The sequence below is a fragment of the Spermophilus citellus genome (assembly GCF_964194105.1).
Source record: "Spermophilus citellus genome assembly, chromosome: 2".
Lineage (NCBI taxonomy): Eukaryota > Metazoa > Chordata > Mammalia > Rodentia > Sciuridae > Spermophilus > Spermophilus citellus.
Genome location: NC_138183.1, coordinates 37,876,699 through 37,900,228, shown reverse-complemented (window position 1 = coordinate 37,900,228; position 23,530 = coordinate 37,876,699). Strand labels below are relative to the sequence as shown.

At 41.7% G+C, this 23,530-nt stretch overlaps 1 protein-coding gene across 8 annotated transcripts in view; it reads left to right on the top strand.

The window, feature by feature from the left end:
* The window catches only part of UNC13B (unc-13 homolog B), a 215,255-nt gene that overhangs the window by 165,002 nt on the left and 26,723 nt on the right, over positions 1-23,530 (top strand). For all 8 annotated transcript variants that reach the window (XM_081279834.1, XM_081279833.1, XM_081279830.1 and 5 more), the window contains 4 exons: positions 17,651-17,697; positions 20,282-20,360; positions 22,486-22,560; positions 23,045-23,264. In XM_081279834.1, coding sequence (XP_081135960.1) covers positions 17,651-17,697; positions 20,282-20,360; positions 22,486-22,560; positions 23,045-23,264 — 421 coding nt within the window. The remainder of the gene's footprint in view (positions 1-17,650; positions 17,698-20,281; positions 20,361-22,485; positions 22,561-23,044; positions 23,265-23,530) is intronic.

Sequence of the window (23,530 nt, the reverse complement as noted above, 5' to 3'; positions counted from 1 at the left end):
CATCTTACCCCTCACAGAGTGACCTAAGAACCAGAATATTGAAATCTCACACATTTGTACTTTTCACTCTCTTCCTTTCCTGCATTTTGCACATTCCTAATGAAAAGGAAATGGATGCCATCCCATATAAGATATCTTTGCCTTTATCGTACAGTCTCCAGTGACTTAGGGTACAGGAGCAAGATAGATTGGTGGAAGGTCTGTCTTCATGTTTTTTAGTTTTTTGGGGGGGGAGTCAGAAAGGCATCCTGGAGTCCTCTGTTATGTAAACAACTCCTCCCTTGGCTCATACATTCCTCTCTCCAAGCCAGTCAGAAGGTTAAAACAACCATCGTTTATTCAAGCAGTGATAGTGTGTGTGCTCAGCAACACTTACCATGCTCCTCTGAAGGATCCTCTGTGGACCAGAAAAACTGAGCCTGGATATGTTTCAGCTGCACCAAGCAGTTAGGAACTATTAAGCAGAATTCAAAAACACCAGGTTGAGCTTGAGTGCCCTTCATCCTCAGTTGTGAACCAATCATATGTATGCTTTTCGCTGGTTGCCCCTCTAGATCCAAACATGCTAAATGCTACCTAGGTTCTGGTCAGTGACAGTGCCCATGCTGTACCACCTTATTCTGGAATTAAGTATAAAAATGCTTTTTTTTCCCTCCAAGTTTAAAATACTTGCCATGATCCTTTTCCCTAAACAAAGGGAAAACACTTTATGCTATAATCACAGGCAGGGGTGAACCATTGAGTAGCAGAGTCTTCACCAGAACAACAAAATGAAAGAGAAAGAAATATTCCATGTCCTTGTCTCTCATTGTATGTGATTTGAGTGTTGGGAGTTATGTATCTGTTTGTTCATTCCTGAACCAGACTCTAGTGCTGAATTTTATGAAGGTTCAAATAAGCAGTCACTCATTTATACTATCTCATCTACTTCCCAGTAGCTTGTCTTGGTACTGATACCTTTCGTACTTGCCCAGAACACAAAAAAGACTTGATTTAATTTCTTATCAGTATTTGAAGGGGAAGTCAAGGAGAGAGAACTGATTGCCTACAGTCTTTAAGGCCAAGTTTGGTAGGCAAGTCAGTATTGATTCTTACAGTCTTAGAAGATAGTGTTCTTATTCCTCTTTAACAGTTTGATTCTGATTGAAATTATCCTGCTGCTTTCTGATCTGAGTGCACTGTTTTCCTTTTTCACTAGCTACAGGATAAGTGTCAAGCCAAGATCCAGGGGTATGTACCAGGTTTGGAGGCCGCACATGAGGTCAATCCAGGTATCACTGTGGGCTAAGCCCAAGCCATCAGCCAACGATAATTGCTAGAAACAATCCAAAAAGAGCAGACAGGCTGTTGCCTTCCAAAGCAATCTGTACTAAGCTTCCTGACGAGAAATAAGAAGAAGCAGAGAATCAATCGCTTCAGACTCTGAGAAAGAAAATGAAGCGATTATTGCAAGAGTCAGAGGAAGAAATCATGGTCACCTTGGGACCTTCCTCCAGGCTTCCCCCAGATAAGGCTAAGGCAGAGACTGTGTGTGGCATCAAGAGCAAGTCCTCAGGCCCTACTGGATCCTTACCAGAGGACAGCTCCCTACTTGCATGCTGTGGGTCAGCAGCCTCAGCCATTGGTGGAGATAGAGATGGGGACTTGGCCCAGCTTTGCAGCTTTGGACAACAGGCCAACAGCCAACTTCCTCTGGGCTCTACAGGTTGTGTTTCAGGGTCTGGCTCTCAGGACCTCTCATCTGCCAACTTTACCACAAGTTACCAAGTGCCCTCAGAGAGGAACCAAGCCAAGCCCCTTTCATCCAGAGGCTCTGTCCAAGGTTGTAACCGTGAACGGCGAGAACCTTTGGGGGATGTAGTAGAATATATCATCAGAGAGCTGCAAGGCATCAGCCGTCTCCAGACTGAGATTGCTGAGCTTCAGCAGCACTTGAGCCAAGTTCGGGGCTCAGTGGATGAGGTGTCTAGCTGTGTAGACTCTGTACTCAGTGAAATAGAAGGCTTGCATGTTGGCAGCAGTTCCCTGGCTAAGGTGTGTGAGGGGGAAAAGGCCCAGGAACCCCATGTGGAAAAAAATAGTGAGGAAGCCATGCTTTACCTGTATGGACTTCCTGAACAAGATGGGGAAAATACTATGGAACTGGTGGATAACTTCCTAGCCAGACACCTGTGTATAAATGGCATGCAGTGCAACAGATACATCAAAGAGGCTTATAGGGCAGGCACAGCCCCTGCCCCTAGGCCCACTGTGGTGAAGCTTGCCCATCTAGAGCATAGAGACTTCATCTTGCAAAAATCCATCCTTCTGCAAAGTGCAGGGGTTCAGGTTGCCACCAGAGAAGAACCAAGCTGGACACAGGACTATAAGAATCCCCCGAAGGAGTCTTTATCCTCTTTTCAGCAACTTCAGGATCACAGTAGGAATTCTTTAAATAAGAATAAACCAGTTCTTCAGATGAAATCAGGGGACAGAGAACCTATAACAGGATCGAATCAGATGAGATCTCAGAACCAACATAGAGAACACCAGATTCCTAAGCAGCAAGACCCTTGCTTCCTGATGAAGAATAATTTATCAGAGCAAAGTAATGTGTCTAAGTTAGGGGATGAAGTAAAAGGAACATTAGGAACATTCCAGATTATCAGTGGCACCTGTGGTGAACTGTCAGGGAGAGAGGCTTCTTTGTCTCCTCTCCATCAACTTGAGAAACCTTCTCTAGTGTTAATCTCAAAAGAGGAAGATAACAGGAAATCCCAGTCTTTCAAAGAGTGCAGCCAAGAACTTGAAACCTGTAAAGTAGCAAAATTAGAAAATGATTGCAGCCATAAAAATGAGGCCAGCAGCTGCCTGTCACTCTCTGAGTTGCTGAAGACAGAGAGGATAAATACAGAGGACAAGCTTCTGAGTTGTGAAGCTGGACTTGATATTCTGAGCTCAAAGCAACTAGAGGACCTTTTGGCAGACAAGTCCAGAAAGTTTGCAACTCTAAGCTCTGATAGCATGATGGAGGAAATGATCATAGGGCCTGAAACTTTCAGTAACATGGTTCATATTGACCTGAATGAAGAGGAAGAATGTGCTGCTCGGGTCCTTAAGGATGTCTTTGACAAGTCCTCTTGTGTTCTGGGTGGCTCCCAGGAGGATGAGGATGTAGAAATTAAGTTTCACACAACAAAGCTAGGCCGAGCAATTCACCACTTTCGTTCAGCTCTGCAGGGGGTATTTCAGAAGCTGGAAAACAGTGGGTCCATTAGTCTTGAGGACCTGGAAAGTAATGAGAGTGGTTCTCAGTCAGAGAACAGTGATCGACTTCTTGGGACAGTGAATTCTGGATGTCCCCAAGATTGCTCCATAGAGAGCCCTGGGAGTCAGGGTAGTGAAAGTTTGCTCAGTATGATCTCTGGAGGATTGGCCATCTCTGCACAGGAAGACCAAATCCCTCAAGACCCAAGCAACTTTTCTCTTGCTTCTAATAACTCACCTCTTGCTTATTCATTGCCCACTATTGCTCTGGCCCCACATCTGGGAAGTGAGACTTGTTCCTGGCCTGAATCTCCCAAACAAGACAGACTAAGCCTAGAGCAAGTGTGTGCAGAGACCATTTACCTCAACAAGTGCATCAATAATTTTAAAAATGTTCTAAGAGAGAAAAGACTGAGGCAGAAAAAACTTTTGCACGAGCTAGTACAAAAGGCAAACCATCTCTCGCTAGAAGACATGCCCTCAGGTATTCTGAGTCTCTATGTAATGATTTCCCAGCTGGCTCCATATGGATCCATCTGGACTGCATGGGGTCTAGCGTGGTGGTGGGTTTCACCAAGTAACGGGGAGGTCTAAACTATTGGAGTCGGTCCTTAAGCTAATCCCGTGGGAATTGGAGTGAAAGAGGTTTCTGTAGCAATAGGAATTAAGTTGGGGTGTTTTCAGTTTGTTGGGTGGACTGTACCTTTACTAAAAGGGCAGATGTAGTTTACAGCTGCAGGACTTTTAGGATATTCAGGTGTAAAGTACACATGGGAGTGAGACACAAGAGAAGGGGATGAGACATATTGTTCAAAGGCACTAGAAGGGCCAAGAAGGAATCCTGTGTTGTGTCTTCAAATTATTCTCCGTGGTTTTCTGGTTGAGATAAGATTATCATTTCCTCAGCACCCAATAGGGCTTCTCTACATCGTAGGTCCCTGTAGTAGTTTTTGAATTCCATCCTGCCTTTTTCCTAAGTATCAGCTTTACAAAACAGAACTTTATTTCCTTGGAATGGCCAGGAACTGCTTATACTTCTGACCCTGTGCAAGGGCCCTACTGCCCTCTATGGATCATATTCCCTTTTCTCCTTCTCCAGGTAAAGGTTGCTTACCTGAGAACTGGAGAATAGAATGGTTTTCGACTATAGGGAATAAGAGAACCTTTTCTAGGCAGTATGGAGATATGTTGCTTTAAAATTTCTTCTTCCAATCAAAAATTAAATATAACCAAAGAGCATATGCTGTATTCATCCAGTTTTAAATGTAAGTGGAGTTGTCCTCGTTTGTATACAACCTGATTAATTTTCCTAAGGCAAAATTAAAAGTATGAGGCATGTTGGCAAAGGTGTGAGGGAAACAGGCACTCCTGCAGGACTGGTGGGATGGGAGTGTAAATTGGTCTAACCTCTAAGGAAAGCAATGGGCAAAATTCATCAGCATTACATATATATATATATATATATATATATATATATATATATATATATATATACACACACACACACACACACACACATATATATATCCTTTGTGCCCTAAGCCCCACTTTCAGGAATGTATCCTGCAGATACATTTTCACATGTGGAAGTGACATATGTACGAGAGTATTTTTGAAGCATTATCTTTAATAGTAAGGATTAAGAACAAACTAAGTGTTCATTGAATACTAGTTAAATAAATTATTGGCATATCCAAACAATGGAATACAGTATCATGTAGCTATAAAAGGAACGAGGTAGCTCTTGACTCAAATGAAAAAATATCTAAGGTATCTTGATGTGAAAAGCATAGAGCAGAACAGTATGTATAAGATGCTTTCATTTGTATAAAAAGGGGAAGGAAAGAAACACACACCCCCATAGTGTCTGCTTGTAGTATATGTATAGAATATCTAAGGAAAGATACAAAAGAAACTCTTGCATCACTTAACGACAGGAATACATTCTGAGATATGCATTGTTAGTTGATTTTTTGTCATTGTATGAACATTATAGTGTCCTTACATAAACCTGGATCATATAGTTTACTATACACCTAGACTGTATGGTATATGCATCATATTATTAACTGAGATGTCATTATGTGATGCATGTCTGTGTATGGTTGATCATGGGGAAAGGTATTAGAGGAGAAAACAAATGAGATGGAATGGATTTTTCACTGTACATCCTCTTATATATATTTTAGAACTTAAATCATATGAATGTAGTACTCAGTTATAAAGTTAAATTAAGAAAATCATATCACTCTTCCTTTCAAATATCCCTAGAGCAACTCCTTACAGCTGTCCAACAACAACAACAACAACAACAACAACAACAAAAATGTCTAAATTCCTTCACTTGGCATTCAAGGTTACTAAAATTGGTATATACATTTTCAGGCATATCTCCCATTATTCCCCTATATAATTCCTAAAAGGAAATTTTACTGGCTTACAAATTTGCTTTGTTCTTTCTATTCTCAGCATATTCACAGATATATGCTTCCTTCTAACATAAGGTACTGTGTTTACCATTTCAGCCTAGCAAAAGTTACTTGTTCTTCAACACAACAGCCAAAACATCACTTCTTCCAGAAAGCTCTCTGAAATTTAATTGCTGTAAAGGATCTCTCTTCTTAGCTTTATAGCCTATTTTGTCGAGGCAGTAATTCCTTACAAACTCCTTAAAGCTTGGTGGGAGCTGATACTAGCATGAGCATCAAGGGTACTTGTGTCTGACTCTTCAGCTTGGAAATGCCCTTTCTGGCCTGACATCCTGTTAGGTGATGCAGGAGCTTGTGGTACCTGAGGTAAGCAGATGGTGATAGCAGTGGTGATGATGAAAAGGAGATTTGGGAAGCACCACTGAGAAAGCAAGTCAGGCCAGGCATGGTGGTTCATGCCTGTAATCCCAGCAACTCGCGAGACTGAGGTGGGAGGATCTCAAGTTTGAGTCCAGCCTCAGCCTTCAGACCTTGTCTGAAAATAAAATTAAAGGGCTCAGAATATAGCTCAGTGGTAGAGCACCCATGGATTCAATCCCCAGTACTGAGAGGTGAGAGGGCAGGGGGAGGCAAGCAAGATGTGGTAATAGTCTGAGGTCTACAGAGGGAAGGCTGGAGGGAGTGCCATTATTTATATACTACATACATCCCTTCCATAACCCTTCCATGCTGGTTTGGTTCTGACTTTAGCACTGTTCCATAGAGCAGGGTAAGCATACAGACCAGGCTCTCACCAACATACTCCTTTCATAGATTTCACCAGAACATTTTCCCTAACCTAGTAAACTGATTCAGAATCACAGTGGCTGCTAACCATGACAAAGTATTTGATAAATCAGCTTTCTCCACTGCAATATTTGAGACTTTGTAGGGCCCAAGTTTACTAGTTGTAGCTTATCATTAAGTTGAGTTCTTATTTTTCATCTTTTTTTGTGTGTGCTTAGCATTGTTTAAGTACTTACCTGTGCTTTCCATTCCTGCCAGTCCACCAGAGTAGCTGGTCAAGAGCACCAGATGACCACCATATTGCCAAAGTGAGGGTTCATTTTCGATCCTCCTTTTAAGCAATCAGCAACTTGATACAATTGATGATGTCCTTCTTTTTATTGTAAGACCTTTTTTGGTGGGGGAGGGGCAGTACCAGGGATTGAACTCAGAGGCCATCAACCACTGAGCCACATCCCCAGCCCTTTTTTGTATTTTATTTAGAAACAGAGTCTCACTGAGTTGCTTAGTGCCTTGCCATTGCTGAGGCTGGCTTGGAACTTGCAATCCTCCTGTCTCAGCCTCCTGAACCACTGGGATTACAGATGTGTGCCACAGTGCTCAACCACTGTTTTTATCTTTTAAACAATAGTCATCACAATTAGAATGAAGTAGAACACAGAAGTTTTAAATTTTGATGAAATTCAATTTATCCACTTTTTCTTGTGTTGATTAAAATTTTTGTGTTGTTATTTAAGAGACCTTTGTTTAATCCTTAGTTACAAAGATTTAATCTTTCTTTTCCCCCTGAGAGTTATATTTAATTAGAGCAGGGTATTAGCTGTTATATTTAGATCTGTGATCCATTTTGAGGGGTGTGTGTGTGTGTGTGTGTGTGTGTGTGTGTGTGTGTGTATGTTGTAAGGTAGGGGTTCATCCTCATTTTTTGTGCCTATGGATATTTAGTTGCCCAGCATGGTTTGTAGATAAAGACCATCTTGCTTGGGGATATAGCTCAGTGGCAGAATACTTGCCTAATGTGCATGAAGCAATGGATTCAATCCCCAGTACCATGAGAGAGAGAGAAGGAAAAAAAAAGAAAAAAAGACTATTCTTTTCCCATTGAATGGTCTCAGCACGCTTATCATTGTGGTGAAAAACCAAGTGACTATAAGTGGACTTTCAATTCTATTCCACTGACTTTCATTCTCTTGCCTCAGTTCTTTCTCAGTTTTCAAGAGATTGAACCCGGGCTCCACCCAACCCTTTTATTTCATTTTGAGATGGTGTCACTAAATTCCCTGGGCAGGTCTCAAACTTGTGATCCTCCTGTCTTGGCCTCCCAAGAGGCTGGAGATTGCAGGTGTGCACTCAATGCCCAGCAAGTTCTTTCTTTTTGAAATGACTTCTTTATTTAGCTTTCATAATGCTTCTCTGTCTTTGTTTTCTTTCACCATTATTCATTATCCCTTTTTAGTTATGTTTGCTAATCCTTGCTCATCTCTTCAACCTTGTAATATCCCTGGCTTCAATCCTGCCTTATTTTATTCATACTCACTTCCTAGTTGATAATACTCCAATCCCTAGAGCTTCATAGGCATACTGAATTTATGTGTCCAACTCATACATCTTCCATAAATACCAGATTCCAAACCTATGTAACATTCCCATTTTTATGTAAGTAGGCATCTCAGATTTCTTTTTCCCCAGTTCTCTTCTTTTCCTGTAGGCCTTCCTTACCAGTAAAGGGCAAAGTCATTCCTGACTCCCCCCCCCCCTTCACAACCCTCATCCAATTCAGTCTTCTCTGCCTTTAAAAAAAAATCCTGAATTTTGCCACTATTTCTGCCACTATTATCCTTGTCCAAGCCACTATTTTCTCTCATTCAGATTATTGCAGTAGTCTAAATGGTCTTCCTTTTTCTGTGCATGCCCCTCTCCAGTAATTTTTACAAAACATAAGTCAGATCATATTACTTCTCTGCTCAAAACCTTCTAGTGATTTTCTATCTCACTTATTTTCTTCTACTTTAATAAAATCTTCACTCAGGATGAAAAACAAAGTTCTTCTAAGGACCCGTTTGAACTGACACTTTATTGCAAACTTGCTGTTCCTCACACCAATTATGGTCTCACCTCAGGCTTTGCACTTGATTTATGTTCCGCTTGAATACTTTTCTCCTAAGACTCTCTGATTTCCTTACTCATTTCCTTCAAGTCTCTGCTTAGATGTAATCTTATCAATGGATAACATTTAATAAAATTTTAATACCAACTTTTAACATAGTCATCAGGAGCCATTATCTTTTTTCCCTTACCTGAATTTTTTATCACAGCCTTTACCACATGTGACATAGTATATATTTATTTATTTTGGTGACAGAAACTAGAAATGGAACTAGAAATGCCTGTTTTGAATTTTGGCTTTGCCACTTGCTGTGACTTGGGGCAAGTTTCTTAACCTCTCTGATCTTCAGTTTAATCAATAATAATAACAAAAATGGAAATAGTAATATTATTTACTCAGTGGGGTTGTTGTGAGAAATAAATGCGTTTACTAAGATAAAATTAAGTGTCTGGTTAGTGTCACCTACCATCATATTTATCATCAGCACTTACAGTTTGCTCCTTCTACTTTAATAAAATCTTCTTAAGATCTGGGAATATTTTTAGTTACTGTTGCATCACTAGCACCAAGAACACTGCCTAATGTGTACTAGGTTCTTAGTATTTAAATCCTTGCAATAACCCTGGGAGGTAGCTGTTCTTACCTTCTTATAGATAAGGAAAAATAGGTTCAAATAAGTTGAGTACCTCAAGTCTTTGACTTCCAAGTCCAATGGAGTTAAGATTGTTTTATTGGGCATATTGGTAGAAGTGTGGGTGAGCAACTATGTCAGTTTCTCATAAAATGGATTAACTAGAAGAGTGAGATTACTTGTTGGAGTTAGGGATTTTTTTTTTTTTGCAAAGCAATTGTTCTATAGATGTTATAACTTAAAATGAAAAATAAATCTGAGTGGGAAGATCCTAAAGCATTTTAGGAAATGAAGAAGCACAAAATTATTATTAACAAGAAAAGTGTTTGTTTGTCCAATGGTTGGGACAAACTGAATAGCTAGGATGGCAGTTCCTTGGGTTCTGGAAAATGGTACAGGACACTGATGAACAGATTTATATTTTCTCTGTCTTTATTTTAGTTTATGTTTTCTAAGTCCTAAAATATGCAGGTTTCTTTTACTACATACAAATGCCAAAAGCTGTGATTATCTCTCAAGCTATAAAGGTAAAATCAGATGTATAATGCTTACTCTCAAGAAGTTTACAGAATCTTTGCTCATAAGAAGTTCTCAAGCCTGGCATGATAGCTCCATGTAATCCCAATGACTTGGAAGGCTGGAACAGGAGGATTATAAATTGGAGGCCAGCCTAGGCAACTGAGCAAGACCCTATCTTAAAAAAAAAAAAAATTAAAGGTCTTGGGATGTAATTGAGTGATAGAGTGCCTTTGAATTCAGTCCCCAGTACTGAAAGAAAAAAAAAAAAGTTCTTTCTCAAGAAGTTCACAGTTGTCAAGAAATATAAAGGAAGATGTTTATATAGACAATTGCAGTAAAGATAGTATTGACAACATACTGTCACAGAAGTGCACACAGAGTACCATGGACACACAGTGGAGAGTCTTCTAATTCTGCCTTTTTGAGGAAGGCAGATAAATTTCATAGAAGTATTAATATTTGAGCTAACTTTTAAAGAGTTAAGTACTGATCTACTCAGTAGACATGAGGGGTATGAAAGGTAGATGTGCAGGATCTTAAAGATATGATGGGCAATGGGTGGGACACATGAAAAAGAATGGAAGAAAAGTAGGTTAAATTAGTAGGGAAAGTACAAATGTTGAAGCATATTATGAGCTATAGTAAAGCCATTGATGCAATTAAGCAAAGAAAAAATGTGATCTAGGCCAGCCATGGTGGTGCGTGCCTATAATTCCAGCAGCTTGGGAGGCTGAGGCAGGAGGATCACAAGTTTAAGCATAGCTTTAGCAATTTAGCAAGACCCTGTCTCAAAAATTAAAAGGGCTGGTAAAGTGCCCCAGGGTTAAATTTTTGGTATTAAAAAAAGGGAAAGAAAATAAAATGTTATCTGGATATGGTGGCATACACCTCTGATCCTAGCTACTTGGAAACTGAGCAGGTTTAAGGCCTGGCTTTAAAAAATAAAAAAGGATGGGGATATAATTCTGTGGTAGAGTGTCTCTGGGTTCAATCCCCAGTACAAAAAGAGAGAGGGAAGGAGGGAGAGGGAAAAAAGGCAGTGTGGAGTATGGATTAGAGAGGAGCAAGTCACTGGACAGGGAGGTCAGCCTGGGATGTCTTGTTATAGATAATAGACAATGCCAATCTAGACTAAGGTAGTGGCAGTTTGGAATGAAGAGACGGAGAGAATGTCAGAGATATTTAAGAGGTAGACTATAGAGGGCTGGGTGATTGACTGAATAGGGATAGGGTGGAAAGAGAGGAATCAAGTGTCTGGCTGAGAGGTCTTAGGTCTCAGATACAGGAGGAGGAATTTAGAAGTGGAAAATGTAAATTTAGTATTTGGACATGTTGAATTTGAACTAAGCATGGGATATCCAGGTGCTATTCAGTAGGCAGTTGTTAAAGTGCTGGGATAAGGTAGGGATCTGAAGGTTAAGTATAACTACTTTAAGAAGTAGAAAAGAGATCTTACTAGTGAGATGGAAGGAACTTGTCAGGTGATACTGAGAACTCAGTTGAGGTTAAAAATCTGCATTTATTTGCTCTGATTCTCATCAGTATTTTAGTAGAATTTGTCTAGGCATGATATTATAAATACCAATGAGAAGGATGAGTAGAACTTAGCTACACTAGGGGGGCTTGAACTCTTGCTTGGGTGGGCATTAGGGAAGTCCTTACAGTGCTATTTAAGGTTGATGGAACAGAATGAGTAAATATGTGGCATTTTGAGTATGTGACCATTTGGGAAACAAGACAATTACATTATAGTAAGCTTCTATGATGTCAGGAAGGGAGTGGGGGAGAATCAAATCATGGGAGACCTTGCTGGCCTTGTCAACTGATTGGATTTTATTCTGTAGGCATTATGGGGAAATATGGGGGAATAGGATTCAACCAAAATAACTTTGACATGATGTGAAAAATGTATTTAAGACAGTGGAGGAGGAAAGAAACATTTCCAATTTGAGTCATAGGGTCAGTTAAAGTGTTCCATGCCTAATTTTTCTTATTCAAAGGGAACAGAATATATATACTGGGGAGAGTGGGATGTAGATGTGGAAGAGATATGTCCCTGGTGCAAGAAGTGTCATTCTGCTACACTGTTCTGAAGGCTTCCTAGTCTTGAATTCATTCTTCTATCAGGACATGGTACATATTGGGTCATCATAAATAGCTTGAAAATTTGGGAACTATGAATTAGTTTTTTGGTTTCTCATTTTCACTAGTGATGTGATATCAGTGGGTCTTGAAAAGGAAGCAGGGAAATGAGGAGAGCTGATAGGCCCCAGTGGATGGACTGCTGTTATTCTTTTCTGTTGTTATTTTTGTGGTACTGCAAGTTGAACCCAGAGCCTTGTGCATGCCAGGCAACTGCTTTACCACTGAGCTATATACTCAGCCTTTATTTTGAGACAGGGTTTTACTAAGTTGCCCATGTTGACCTTAAACTTACAAAACTCCTACCTCAGCCTCTCAAGTAGCTGGGGTTACAGGCATGTGCCACTGTGCCTGGTTTGAAATTTTTTTGTTTGTCTTAGAGAGCTCCACTCAGTGGCAGAGACTTCTATTTACAAAGAAAACATTGTGGATGATGAAGCTCTTAAGAAGCAGTTCAGATTCTTGTTCTCCCCTACCCTTTGCATAGTGTTATAAGACATAACCTCAACAGAAAAGGCTGTCAAGAAAATGTTTAGATGGTTACAGTCAACAATTGAAGCACCATGCAAAAGAAGAGGTAGGAACAATGGTGACCATATGATTCAAGTTTCCTACCCAAGATCAATGTGAGTCATGGAGTATACTTTCTACCAGGCAACACTAGTTTGTTTTTTTTTTTTTTGTTTGTTTGTTTTTTGGGTTTTTTTTTTTTTTTTTTTTTTTGCTGCTGTCATCCCTTTCAGGAGTTACCTGTGTTAACTTGGACAGATTACAGAAACTGTTGTTGGAGGAAGTCCCATATAGGATCAGCTGGGTAAGCTGGCATCATTCCCTCTCAGCTGATGGACTCTGTTTGTTTCGTTCATCTTTTTGTTTCCATTGTCTATCTAGAACAGCCACTAGCACTGAGAAGTTAATGATAAATGTTCAGATAAAATGGATGTTGACACACTAAAACTGAGACTGTTCTAGTCTGTTTGCTTATGTTTCCCATGCTTTTGGAGTCATGTCCCATACTACTATTGACCAAATAAAGCTTGTGCCATCAACTTGCTATATTCCAAGTTGTTGGCACTGAATGTGATACATAGGACAGAAGCAACAAGAGAGTACATCAGTAATTCCCCCAAATCTCCTCCAGATCGTACTCTGACCCTGCCAGGAAGAAGGATTAGTGCTGTCACCTGGGTAATGAGGCCAGAAGGGCAGAGCACACTCACACTCTCAGGGGTCCCCAGCTGGTAAACACCAGGGCAAAACCTAGTGGGGACAGAGCAAAGTAGACACACTTGAAAAAAATCTCTAGAATTTATTTACCTATATACCTGTCCTCTGAAGAATGCTTATATGGGGCTTATACACACAATTGTGAGAAAGCTCTCATGAGCAATTTAGAAACTAAGGAAACCAAAGCACCCTAAACAAGGCATAACCTTTTGTTGTACCTTGACTCAGGCTAGGGCCCATTTCTGACAACTTAGGATCATTCTGGTTATAGTCGTGCCCAAAATTACACTTTTCACCTAGTCTGAGCAGGAAGGACTCAGAAATAGAAAACAGTTTTATAAATCTTAATCTGTATACTGTCTTTAGATCAGGAAGCTCCATGTGTGGCCTAGAGGGTGCTGAAGTCCCTGATGATTAGAAAGGGAATAATCTGTGGACATTATTTGTCTCCTATTATAGTTTGCTTGAGTTCTTCTGAAAGTGTCCTTTTCCTTTGAAAGTATTGTTCTGGGCTGGGTACAGTGGTGCACACCTGTAATACTAGCAGTTGTGGAGCCTGAGGCAGGAGGTTCACAAGTTCAAGGCCAGCCTCAGCAACTTAGCAAGACCCTGTCTCAAAAAATAAAAAGGACTGGGGATGAATGTAGTTTAGTGGTAAAATGTCCCTAGGTTCACTTCCTGGTACCAAAAACAAAAAAAGAAAGTAGTTTTCTGGATTTGATAAATTACCAGACCTGGGGTTATAGTAATCTTCCAGATTACTGCAACTTTTTGCCACCCCCCTGACCAGCGCGGGCAGCTGAATTAAGATCGTTTGTGTGAATCTGCAGGGACAGAAAATAAAACACAGACATAACTTACCTTTACACAAGCTTCAGGATGGCTTCCCTGGCTCTTGGCCTCAGGCTCCTCAGTAAAAAGGGAGAGCAAGAGAAAGTCATAAGAGGCTGACAAGAGAGAGGGAACACTTTCAAAAGTGAGGTTTTATTGGGGGAGATTCTTATTCTTAGAAAGTTCTATCTAAAAAAGACCAGAAGGAGCAAGACTACAAGGGAACAGGTGAGTGTAACTCAACCCTAGAGGCACGCCCCACAAAGAGAACCTCTTTACTATGGGGTGGGGGACAACTGAGTCACGGGTCTTGGCACTATAGTGCCAGACTACAGTGATCTTTCAGGTCCCCTTGGCAACAGGACTGGAAGGCATGGTTACTCAAGGTGGCTCCCCCACAACTTTTGTTAGGATAACAGCCAATTGGTGCCTCAGGGTCTCTACCCTCTTAGCATCTTGGTTCTGACCTTGACCCCAGGCCATACCTTGGTCTCTCTTAATTTAAAGGGTCTAGGAAAACAGGTTAGGGCTCACTGGACAAATTCATGACCAGCTCTGAATTGCAAAATGGAAAGGGCTCAGCCATCAGGCCTTGGGGATTTGAGGACTTATTCCAGATCCAGAGTAAGCTCACATGGCTTTGTAGGACTCAGTAGCTCAGATAGTCTGTTGGAATAGTTCTTGGTAACAAACCTGGTCTTGTGGCCCTGGCAATCCTGACCCTGAATGCAGACCACTTTGCAAAGGGGAAAACAAGTGGAATCCTCAAGCAGACTTTGTTATTTGGTTTAAGTAGTCTCTAGGATGTTCAAATTAAAATAAGAAGCCATACTGGGCACAGTGGTATACTTCTCTAATTCCACTGGTTCAGTAGGGTGAGACAGGAGAATTGCAAGTTCAGAGTCAGCCTTGGCAATTCTGTGGGACTCTAAACTACTTAGTGTGATTCTGTCTCAAAATTAAAAAGGGCTGAGGATATAGTGGTAAACTGTCTCTGGGTTAAATCCCTAATCTCCCCCCCATCCCCCCCCCCAAATAAATAAAAACCAGAAGCTGGCAAACAAAGGTGGTAAAAATTCTGAGACCCAGGGCTGGGTCAGTGGTAAAGCACTTGTCTCACGTGTGCAGGGCACTGGGTTCGATCCTCAGCACCACATAAAAATAAATAGATACTTTTTATTCATCTACAACTAAAAAAATAGTAAAAAGAAATAATAATAATAATTCTGGGACCCAGTCAGCTGGGCGTGGCCTGCCCAGAAATCCAGAGGTCCTCTCCTTTCCTCCATGTCCCTCAGGATTAACTAGCATTTTCTTTGGGTTCCCTGCTATAGGACTGAATCTACTAACCTTTATACCCCTTTCCCCCCCTGCTCTTTCTCTCCTTTGCAGAAGGAAAGCGAGAAGCCCTTCAGGTTGTGCCTATGGCCCTTTGGGTCCTTTTTGTGTCTATTCTCCACCCTGCCCTCTGAGTACTGTGTGTGTATGTGTGCATGATCTGTGCCTCTGAGCTGTGGCTCATGCAGATAGTCTGTTTTCCAGAAAGAAGTTTGTATGCATGCTTCGTGCTGTGTGTGCTCCAGCTGACACACCTGGAGCTCAGTGAGAGAATGTGTGTGTGTACTGGCACAGGTGCACATTCAATGTAGCATGTGTGTGTTTACACTTGTACTCAGTCCGACTTCCCCGGACACTGATTGTCCTCCTACTCTACACAGTGTGTGTTTCTTTTCTGCCTGTTGCTGCAGACTCTGGCATACACTATAAACCCTGGCTGAGCCCAGCATGCGCACATACTTTGTATTTAAGAGCAAAAGTTGCCACAGACATTTTGTCCCTTTGCTTGGGGCCCTAAGTGTGAAATTGCTTTGTGTTTCTGAGCAGGCTTCCTGACCTCTCCTGGGCACAAGCTTCCAGTAGACTGTGTGTGGTTCCCTGAAGCCTTGTGAATGCATATTATACTAATGCTTCTTGCCTGTCAGCATTGGCTCTTGAATTTAGTGAGGGTTTGCTTTGCCTGTTACTTGGGCCCTAGTGAACACTGTGAATCTTCCTCAGATGTGTTTGTGCACATGTTCTGAAGCCATAAACTCAGGATTCATGCTCACCTTGTTTCCTTCAGGTGCAAGTTGTGTCCATGAATATACCTCCTATAAGTACTTTGTCTAGACCTCCTCCCACTCCCTTCCTTCCTTCAGTGTGCTGTGTGTGCATGTTGTGTGCTTCTGTGGACTATTGTCCCTTCTGAGCATAGGAAATGCACATGATCTGGCCCTGGCTTGCAAAGACTTCTTGTGACTTTGTTTTCTTAAGCCTAATAGTTCTGGCAGATGTTGATTCTGAGAATTAAAAAGAAAATAAGAGTCTGCTCAGTACAGCAGCTGTTTTTAAAGGGAAGATCAGTTCTGGTTGGTAGGATCTGGGGATTTAGAGAAGGGCTCACCTGATGCCCGGCACCTGCCCTTGTCCCCAAGCAGCCTTAGGAACAAACATTATTTCACACCTACTTTTGTTTCTTCTGTTGTACCCATTGTCTTTTGCTTCAGCCACTTCTGGATGCCTTTTAGACCTGACCCTCTTGTTACCAGTATCACAACTCACAACCAGGATAGGCAGCAGAGGTGAAATAAGAGTGTGGGCAGTAGACAGATAAGCTTGATTTAAAGCATAGACGATGTAAGAAGCATCTTACTAGGAATTGGCCTAAATTAAAAACTCAAATCTGAGCCTACTATTGATCCATCCTACTTGCCCACCTTTCTATCTCCTGTTAGCCCTGCCCTATCTCTCTCTATTTTGTTCTGTCCTGCCTCATTCGATCCAATCCATAACTTCTCCCTTCTTTAGCTGTCCCCAAACATGTACCCACCCATCCACCCCCTGCCCCATCCCAAATTAAGCAGCTTACTTCTTCCTTCCTTCTGGAGCTTGTTTGCTCTAGGGAAGTTAGGAGGAAAGGGAAGTTGTTGTGGTGGAGGGGAACAAGAATGGGCAAGAAGCCCCAGACCTGCTAGCACTAGGTTTCTTATGCCAGAAAATCATGTGCCATTGATTCTCTGGAGTGCCCTGGCAGCTTTGAAACTCTTTTCTCTGCACTGCTTGAAAGACTTGGCTTGTTTTGTTTTGTGCAGAAACCTTTAACAAGTGTTTTTAAACTGTTCATTCCTTGATTTGGTACCTCAGTTTTCAACTTTATATTCTTGGACCTATAAAATTTACCAGAATGATAACCCAAGAGTCTAATTTGCCCTGGGCTTTTGCTATACTTGAGTATTCAGTATCAGTGAGTTAGGGCTTCAAGGAACCCAAACTGTCAAATCACAAGTTGAGATGGGAATCTAAAAAGACTAGATTGACTTCTTGTTTAGCCAAAAGAGCTAATGTAGCTGGAAGAAGACTCAGCTCTATATGAAGTTGCCCTTTTGCTTTAGTGAGACCTGGAAGCCTAAGAATGCCCTTCTCTTGGGCTTGGACTACTACTGTCAATAGCAGTGGCTTGACTGGTGAGTTCCGGCAGCTCTCACATTCCCAGTGGACCTTAGCCCTGGAATCTCAGTGGGATTGGCCTTGTATCATTACCATTCACTGGGGAGAAGGAAAACAAGTACTGTTCATTTCAGCAGTCCGTTGACTCAGATGATAGATTATTGGCTTAGAATCAGGCTGGCTATATCGCTATGTGTTGAATGCCCCTTCTTTCCTAGAATCTAACATGTTTTTCTCTTTTAAAAGATTCCAGATGATGGTGACCCTTCTCTGCCTCAGTGGCTTCCAGAAGGGTAAGTGATTCCATACAAGTTTTCTATGGATTATATGCTGCCTCTCTCTGTGTTTAGCTTTTCCCTTGGGAAACAGTGGAGGCAGCTCCATAAGCTGGACCCTAGGGAGGGAAAAGTTTCCACCGTAGATTGGTTTCCTGGGACAAGAGAGAGAACTGCTGATTCTTAAAGGCAGAAGAGGGAGCTTTGCTGTGAATTCCCTGGGATAGGGGAGGGAGCTTTGGGACTCTCCCATTCTTGCCTCTCTGATTGCTGATCCATTGAATCAGAGTGGCGATATACTTTTTATTTTAAAAATGAGGACATTAGGGGAAAAACCAGCATTTGGAAACACTTTCTTTCCATTTCACTATTGATGGTATAGCTGATTAGAGTACTCCCTGGGCTTCAGCTGTTGTGAGTCACCTGCTTATTCCATTCCACTGTAGTCAAGACTAAGTCACATCCCTTCTGAGCTCTGTGTGTGCAGTCTGTGCTTCTTGTCTGGGAATTTCAGGCTCATGTGACTGCACCAGAGAGTCATTTTAAGCTTCTGGACTGCTGCCTGTGACTGACTGACTGTTCTTAGGAGAGAGAAGAGTTTAAGTGCCTCCCGGGGCCTCACTCTCCCCCACATACACTGCCAATTAGTTTTCTGACCTTCCTTTTCCCTTTTCCCTACAAAGGCTTCTGACATCTGAATTCTCAGTAATTACCTCCTCTTTTCTGTGGACGGAATATCATAAAATTATCTAGTTCGTTCTTTTGTTATTTCTTTGTTTCTCTTTTTCTTTCCAGTTCTGGGAATCAAACCCTGGGCCTCACATTTGCTAGGCAAGTTTTCTGCCACTGAGCTATATCCCCAGCCCTCTACTATATTTTTACATACTTCTTATTTTGTGGCTGGTCTTTTTTTTAAATACTTTTTTAGTTGTTGATAGACCTTTATTTTGTTTATTTATTTTTATGTGGTGCTGAGAATCAAACCCAGTGCCTCACACATGCTAGACAAGTGCTCTACCACTGAGCCCCAGCCCCAGCCCCGTGATTGGTCTTTTTTAAAATCAAGAGTCAAATCAGGTGAATGAGCTACCTCTGTCTCTTTTTCAAAAGATCATTTATGTTGCAAAACTTCTTGGCTTAAATGGTACATATTATCATTTTTAGAATTAGTTCTAAGCTTGTGGCAGCAGTTTCTTCTTCAGTGAACTTTTTTTTTCTTCTAATAATTTTAAAATATACCCATGCCAATAGAACATATTCAAACTTATTCTTAAATGGAACCATGTAAAGGTTTTCTAAAAATTCCCTTTTGTCATCTCTTTCCTTCAGCATAATCCTTAGAAACTGTCACAAGTATAGAACTTCCCTTGGACTGGTAATTTCATTAAAAACAAAGTCCATTGCTAATGCCCAGGGAGCTAGTTTACTAGAAATTAACATATTGAGTTGACCATTCCAGCTCCTGGCCTTGACCCATTTTGTGGCTCCATTATTTGCCTATATTGCTTGAAGTACCTGCTTATTCTTATGAGACTTTTTTTAAACCAGCAGTTTCTAGCCCAGCTTCCCTGCCTTCCTTATTGCTTCATTGAAACTAAGTATATGAGTTCTTTTCATTGAGGATCAGAGTTTCAGCATCCAAAAGGCCAGAGAAATTTTGTAACCTATCCACCTCATTTTATGGAAGTGACACCAAGACCCAGAGAGAAGAAGGAGTATTGGCAGAAGATTTATTGGGAATTAGGAGAGGTGGAACTAAAATCCAGGTTATGTCAATGTAAGATTGATGTTCTGTTGGCAACATTCTGTTTTTATTGCACATAGTTATGAAAGAACACACAAATAACAAAATTAATATGTATAGTGAAGTATACAAATTTTAGAAATTTACAGTTCCTCTAGCTATAATATTTTCTAGTCTCTGTTAATGTGTCCACAGGACTAGGCCAGACTCTCAGAGTCCCTTTGCTGTTCTTCCTAAGTGGAACTTTCCCACCACCCACACCAAATGGTATTTTGGTAATTTTCCATCCCACCCCCCTCACCTGCTTCAATTTGATTAGGAGAGCTTCTCTCTCAATGGAGAGCTCCCCTCCCCCTTTTTTTAAAGGAGACTCAGTAGACGGAACTGATGATTCATTTACTCTTGGATAGAGAGGGTCCCATTCTGTATGTCATTGTTTGATAGTCTTGCTTACATTGGCAGTAGGCTCCTTCTGTAGAAACAAGAGTTTGGAGAACAGTGTCTTTGGCCTGTGTGTGAGCAGGAGTCCTCTTGACCACCAATTTCTAACTTGCTTTCAGAAGCACAAGTACCTTCAAATAAACAGATATATCTTAATTATTCCAGTAGGATAAAGGAGCTCTCAGTCCTTGCTTAAAACCACATGAGACCCTTAATGACATTCCAAGAGCATATTCCATTGCTCCTTCTGTGGCTTTATCTCCCTTACTTACTGTCTTCCTTTATCCTTTTGAAAGCACATGATGAAGGTTAGTTCATCTTCCTCTGGGGAGAGGAGATAAAGGAGAATGGAACTCTAAACCTGCTAGTAACTCAAGTCAGGGCTGAAGGTCCTAACACATTTCCTTCCTTCCTCAGGCCGGCTGGAGGGCTCTATGGCATCGACAGCATGCCAGACCTACGCAGAAAAAAGCCATTGCCACTTGTCAGTGATCTGGTGAGTGAAGACTCGTGTGTAAGATTAGGCAGTGTCCTTGGGGTAATCTTCATTGGATCTTGGCAAGCTATCAGAATTGGAAATGGTCCATTTAGTGTTCCAGATCAGATCATCATTGGTATGATGATTATTCATTTAGAACCTTCCTGAGACTTTATAATAGCTTCAAGGGGACCTTGTTATGCCTCACTCCATAGAGCTCCAGGCATCTTAGTAGGTCAAACTGCTGCCTGGAACATTTGTGGCTCAGACCCTCAGAGCTGGACTCTGGGGTCTTTCTTTAGGTCTCTTAATCCTCTAGAAATCTCTATAGCTCTCTTTGATGCCCTGGGTTGTAAACTGCCTCTAGCCCTTGATCTGAATTATTGAGCGTATATGTGATGAGCGTGACTGGAGCTTTCTGGAAGTCAACTGAAAGTCATCCTAAGATATAAACTTTGTAGACTCTCTCTGTTAACTGAATGTCTGGCACTGAGAGGAAATGATAAACATTTGTAGGATTATATTGCAATAGATGTAAAAGTAAAGTTAATCTTGGGACCTCTAGGATAACCAGAAGCTCCCACTCCATGTCGTACATTCTGAGGCAGGATCAGCTCAAGGAATTTTGTATAGTCTGTGGGTCACAGGGGTAGGGGAGAGCCCAGGCTGTCTCAGAGTCCCAGAGTCCTAAAGCTCAATATAAAGTATAAGGGTTCAGATTTAGTAAGATCTAAACCATTTCCTTATTTCCATTTACTGTTCCTGGTTCTTCCCTTTTTTCTCCCTATTCTATCCATTCTGTTTTTTTCTATCCACTCCTTTTCTTTCTTCTCCATTCCATGTTCTTTTTCTCCCTTTGGTTTCTTCCTCCTTAGCTGGCTGAATGAAAGTGTCATTTGATATTTTTCTCTTCTTTCTTTCCTTTATTTTTATCATTTATGTATCTTCTTTCTCTTTTTTCCCCTCTTGTTCTTCCATTATCTAGCCAGATGAAGGTAAAATCTGATGTCATCTCTTTATTACCATCCTCCCTACTTTATTATTTCTCATCCCATCTTTCTTTTCTTTTTTTCTCATCCTCTGTTCCCTCCTTACCTACCAGCAAATATCTAGCTCATGTCTCATTTTTACTACTCTGTCTTTTACCCTTGTCTGTCTTTTATTGTGGAGCTCTAGGCCCTGGGCCCTGGTCAGCTGTCTGGGTTGAATTGGATAGAGACAGATGGGGTTGGGACATGTTTCCTACTTTATACTATGGGGACTGATCTCTCAGTTGCCTCTGAAAGTATTCAGGCCCTTGGGGGCTTTAACATCATGTTGTTCCTTTCTCTGCTCTCCTGGGTGCAGGCTATGGTGAGTGTCTCCAGAGCCCCTCCCTGTCCTCTGAGTCCATATCCCAAATCACTTGGGCCCCTCCCAGATGATTTTTTGCTTAGCCTGATACGATGATTTGTGTCTGCCCAGTGCCCACTGCCTTAAGGAAACCAGGTGTCTCAGGAGCTGCCCCCCTAAAGGTTAGGCTTGGCAGACACAAGGGATCCCTTTACTCAAGAGCCTGGCTAACAAGACAGCCCTGGCTTTCAGACCTAACTCTTTGCCTGCTGGATTTGACTGAGACTGCATTGCCCTTTTCCTTGCCAAGTGCCCTGATCATTTGGGCTGCTGGCCTCTATAGTCCCCCAAGGACTGGGCATGGGGAGGTACCAGGGAATAGGGTTAGCGTAGAATCATTGTTTCTAGTGATAGTCATTGAATGTGACTCTGACAGAATTGTGTGCCTCTCTTATTCTTATAACTTGTTTCCTTCTACCATTCTAAGCTTTTCATTTTCCTTTGCCTTCATATAAACAAGGAGTTTCTGTGGGGTAGGATACCTAAAGATAGTGAGAGAAGGAGAAATCCTTTTGATTGTGGATGTCCTGAAGGAAGTGCTATTTCTAACATTGTTAGAACAGTCTCCTGCTGGCCTTGGGTTTTGCAGAACTTGAGATACTTGTTACCTGTTGCCAGGGGCAGTACTTGTGAGTGACAGTGAAAACAGAATGGAGTGATAGTCAAGTGACTTTGGTCACTGAAGCTCCTTCCATGGGGCTTTGCCAGCTCTTGGTCATGGCCAGGGCTGACATCAAGTCTTCTCTCACAGTCACTGGTCCAGTCCCGGAAGGCAGGGATTACTTCTGCAATGGCTACACGTACCTCTCTTAAGGATGAAGAGCTGGTAAGTGACCCGTGGGCTTTCACAAGTTCACTGGCCTCAGGACTGGTGATCATCTCTGGTGTGGCTGTGCTAACTGGGAATTCAAGAGTATATGGCACACATTTCTGATGAAACATATTGATAGCAACAAGTCCCAGTTTTCTATAAGGGGAGAGGCAGACCAGACCAGAGTCTCATTTTGAAGGGTTGACAACCGAACTTGGATTTTATGGTAGGCCTAGTACCCTCTGTTTCCCCAGAAAGCGTGAATGTTAGGATAAGGCTCAGACCCAGCATCAGGTCTAACCTGTGTTAGATGACCAGGAACACACTATATTCAGAGCTTCTTTCAGCTAGGCTGGGCTATGGGCTAGGCCAGGCTATCATATCTTTTCCATTGCCAGAGGAAAAACCAGGGTCCTGATTGTCCCACAGGGTCTCTGTTCTGGCATCTCCCCGCAGAGTCCTAAAATCACAGGTGGATAATTGGGTGTGTATTTTTCAGAAATCCCATGTATATAAGAAAACCCTGCAGGCCTTAATCTACCCCATCTCATGTACCACACCACACAACTTTGAAGTCTGGTCAGCTACCACCCCGACCTACTGCTATGAATGTGAAGGCCTACTCTGGGGCATTGCCCGGCAAGGCATGCGCTGCAACCAGTGTGGGGTCAAGTGTCATGAGAAGTGCCAGGACCTGCTCAACGCCGACTGCCTGCAGCGTGAGTGCCCCTGTGGGATGAGGGTTGGACTGTCAGGGCAATAGAGCCTCTGCAAAATAGTTTGCAGTGGAGAGTTATGTTGGCTGAACCACCAGTCCATCTGATTCTTTTCAGAGAAGGTAGGGTACAAACTCAAGGGGTGATTCCTTTCCAGATAACAAATCTTATAGTACCCTCTTAAGTACCTTTAGCAAAAATTCTTTGAGCTTTCTGTATTCTTTTGACAGCTAGAATCTCTTCCAGGATTGAGTTGATCCTAGAGGCTA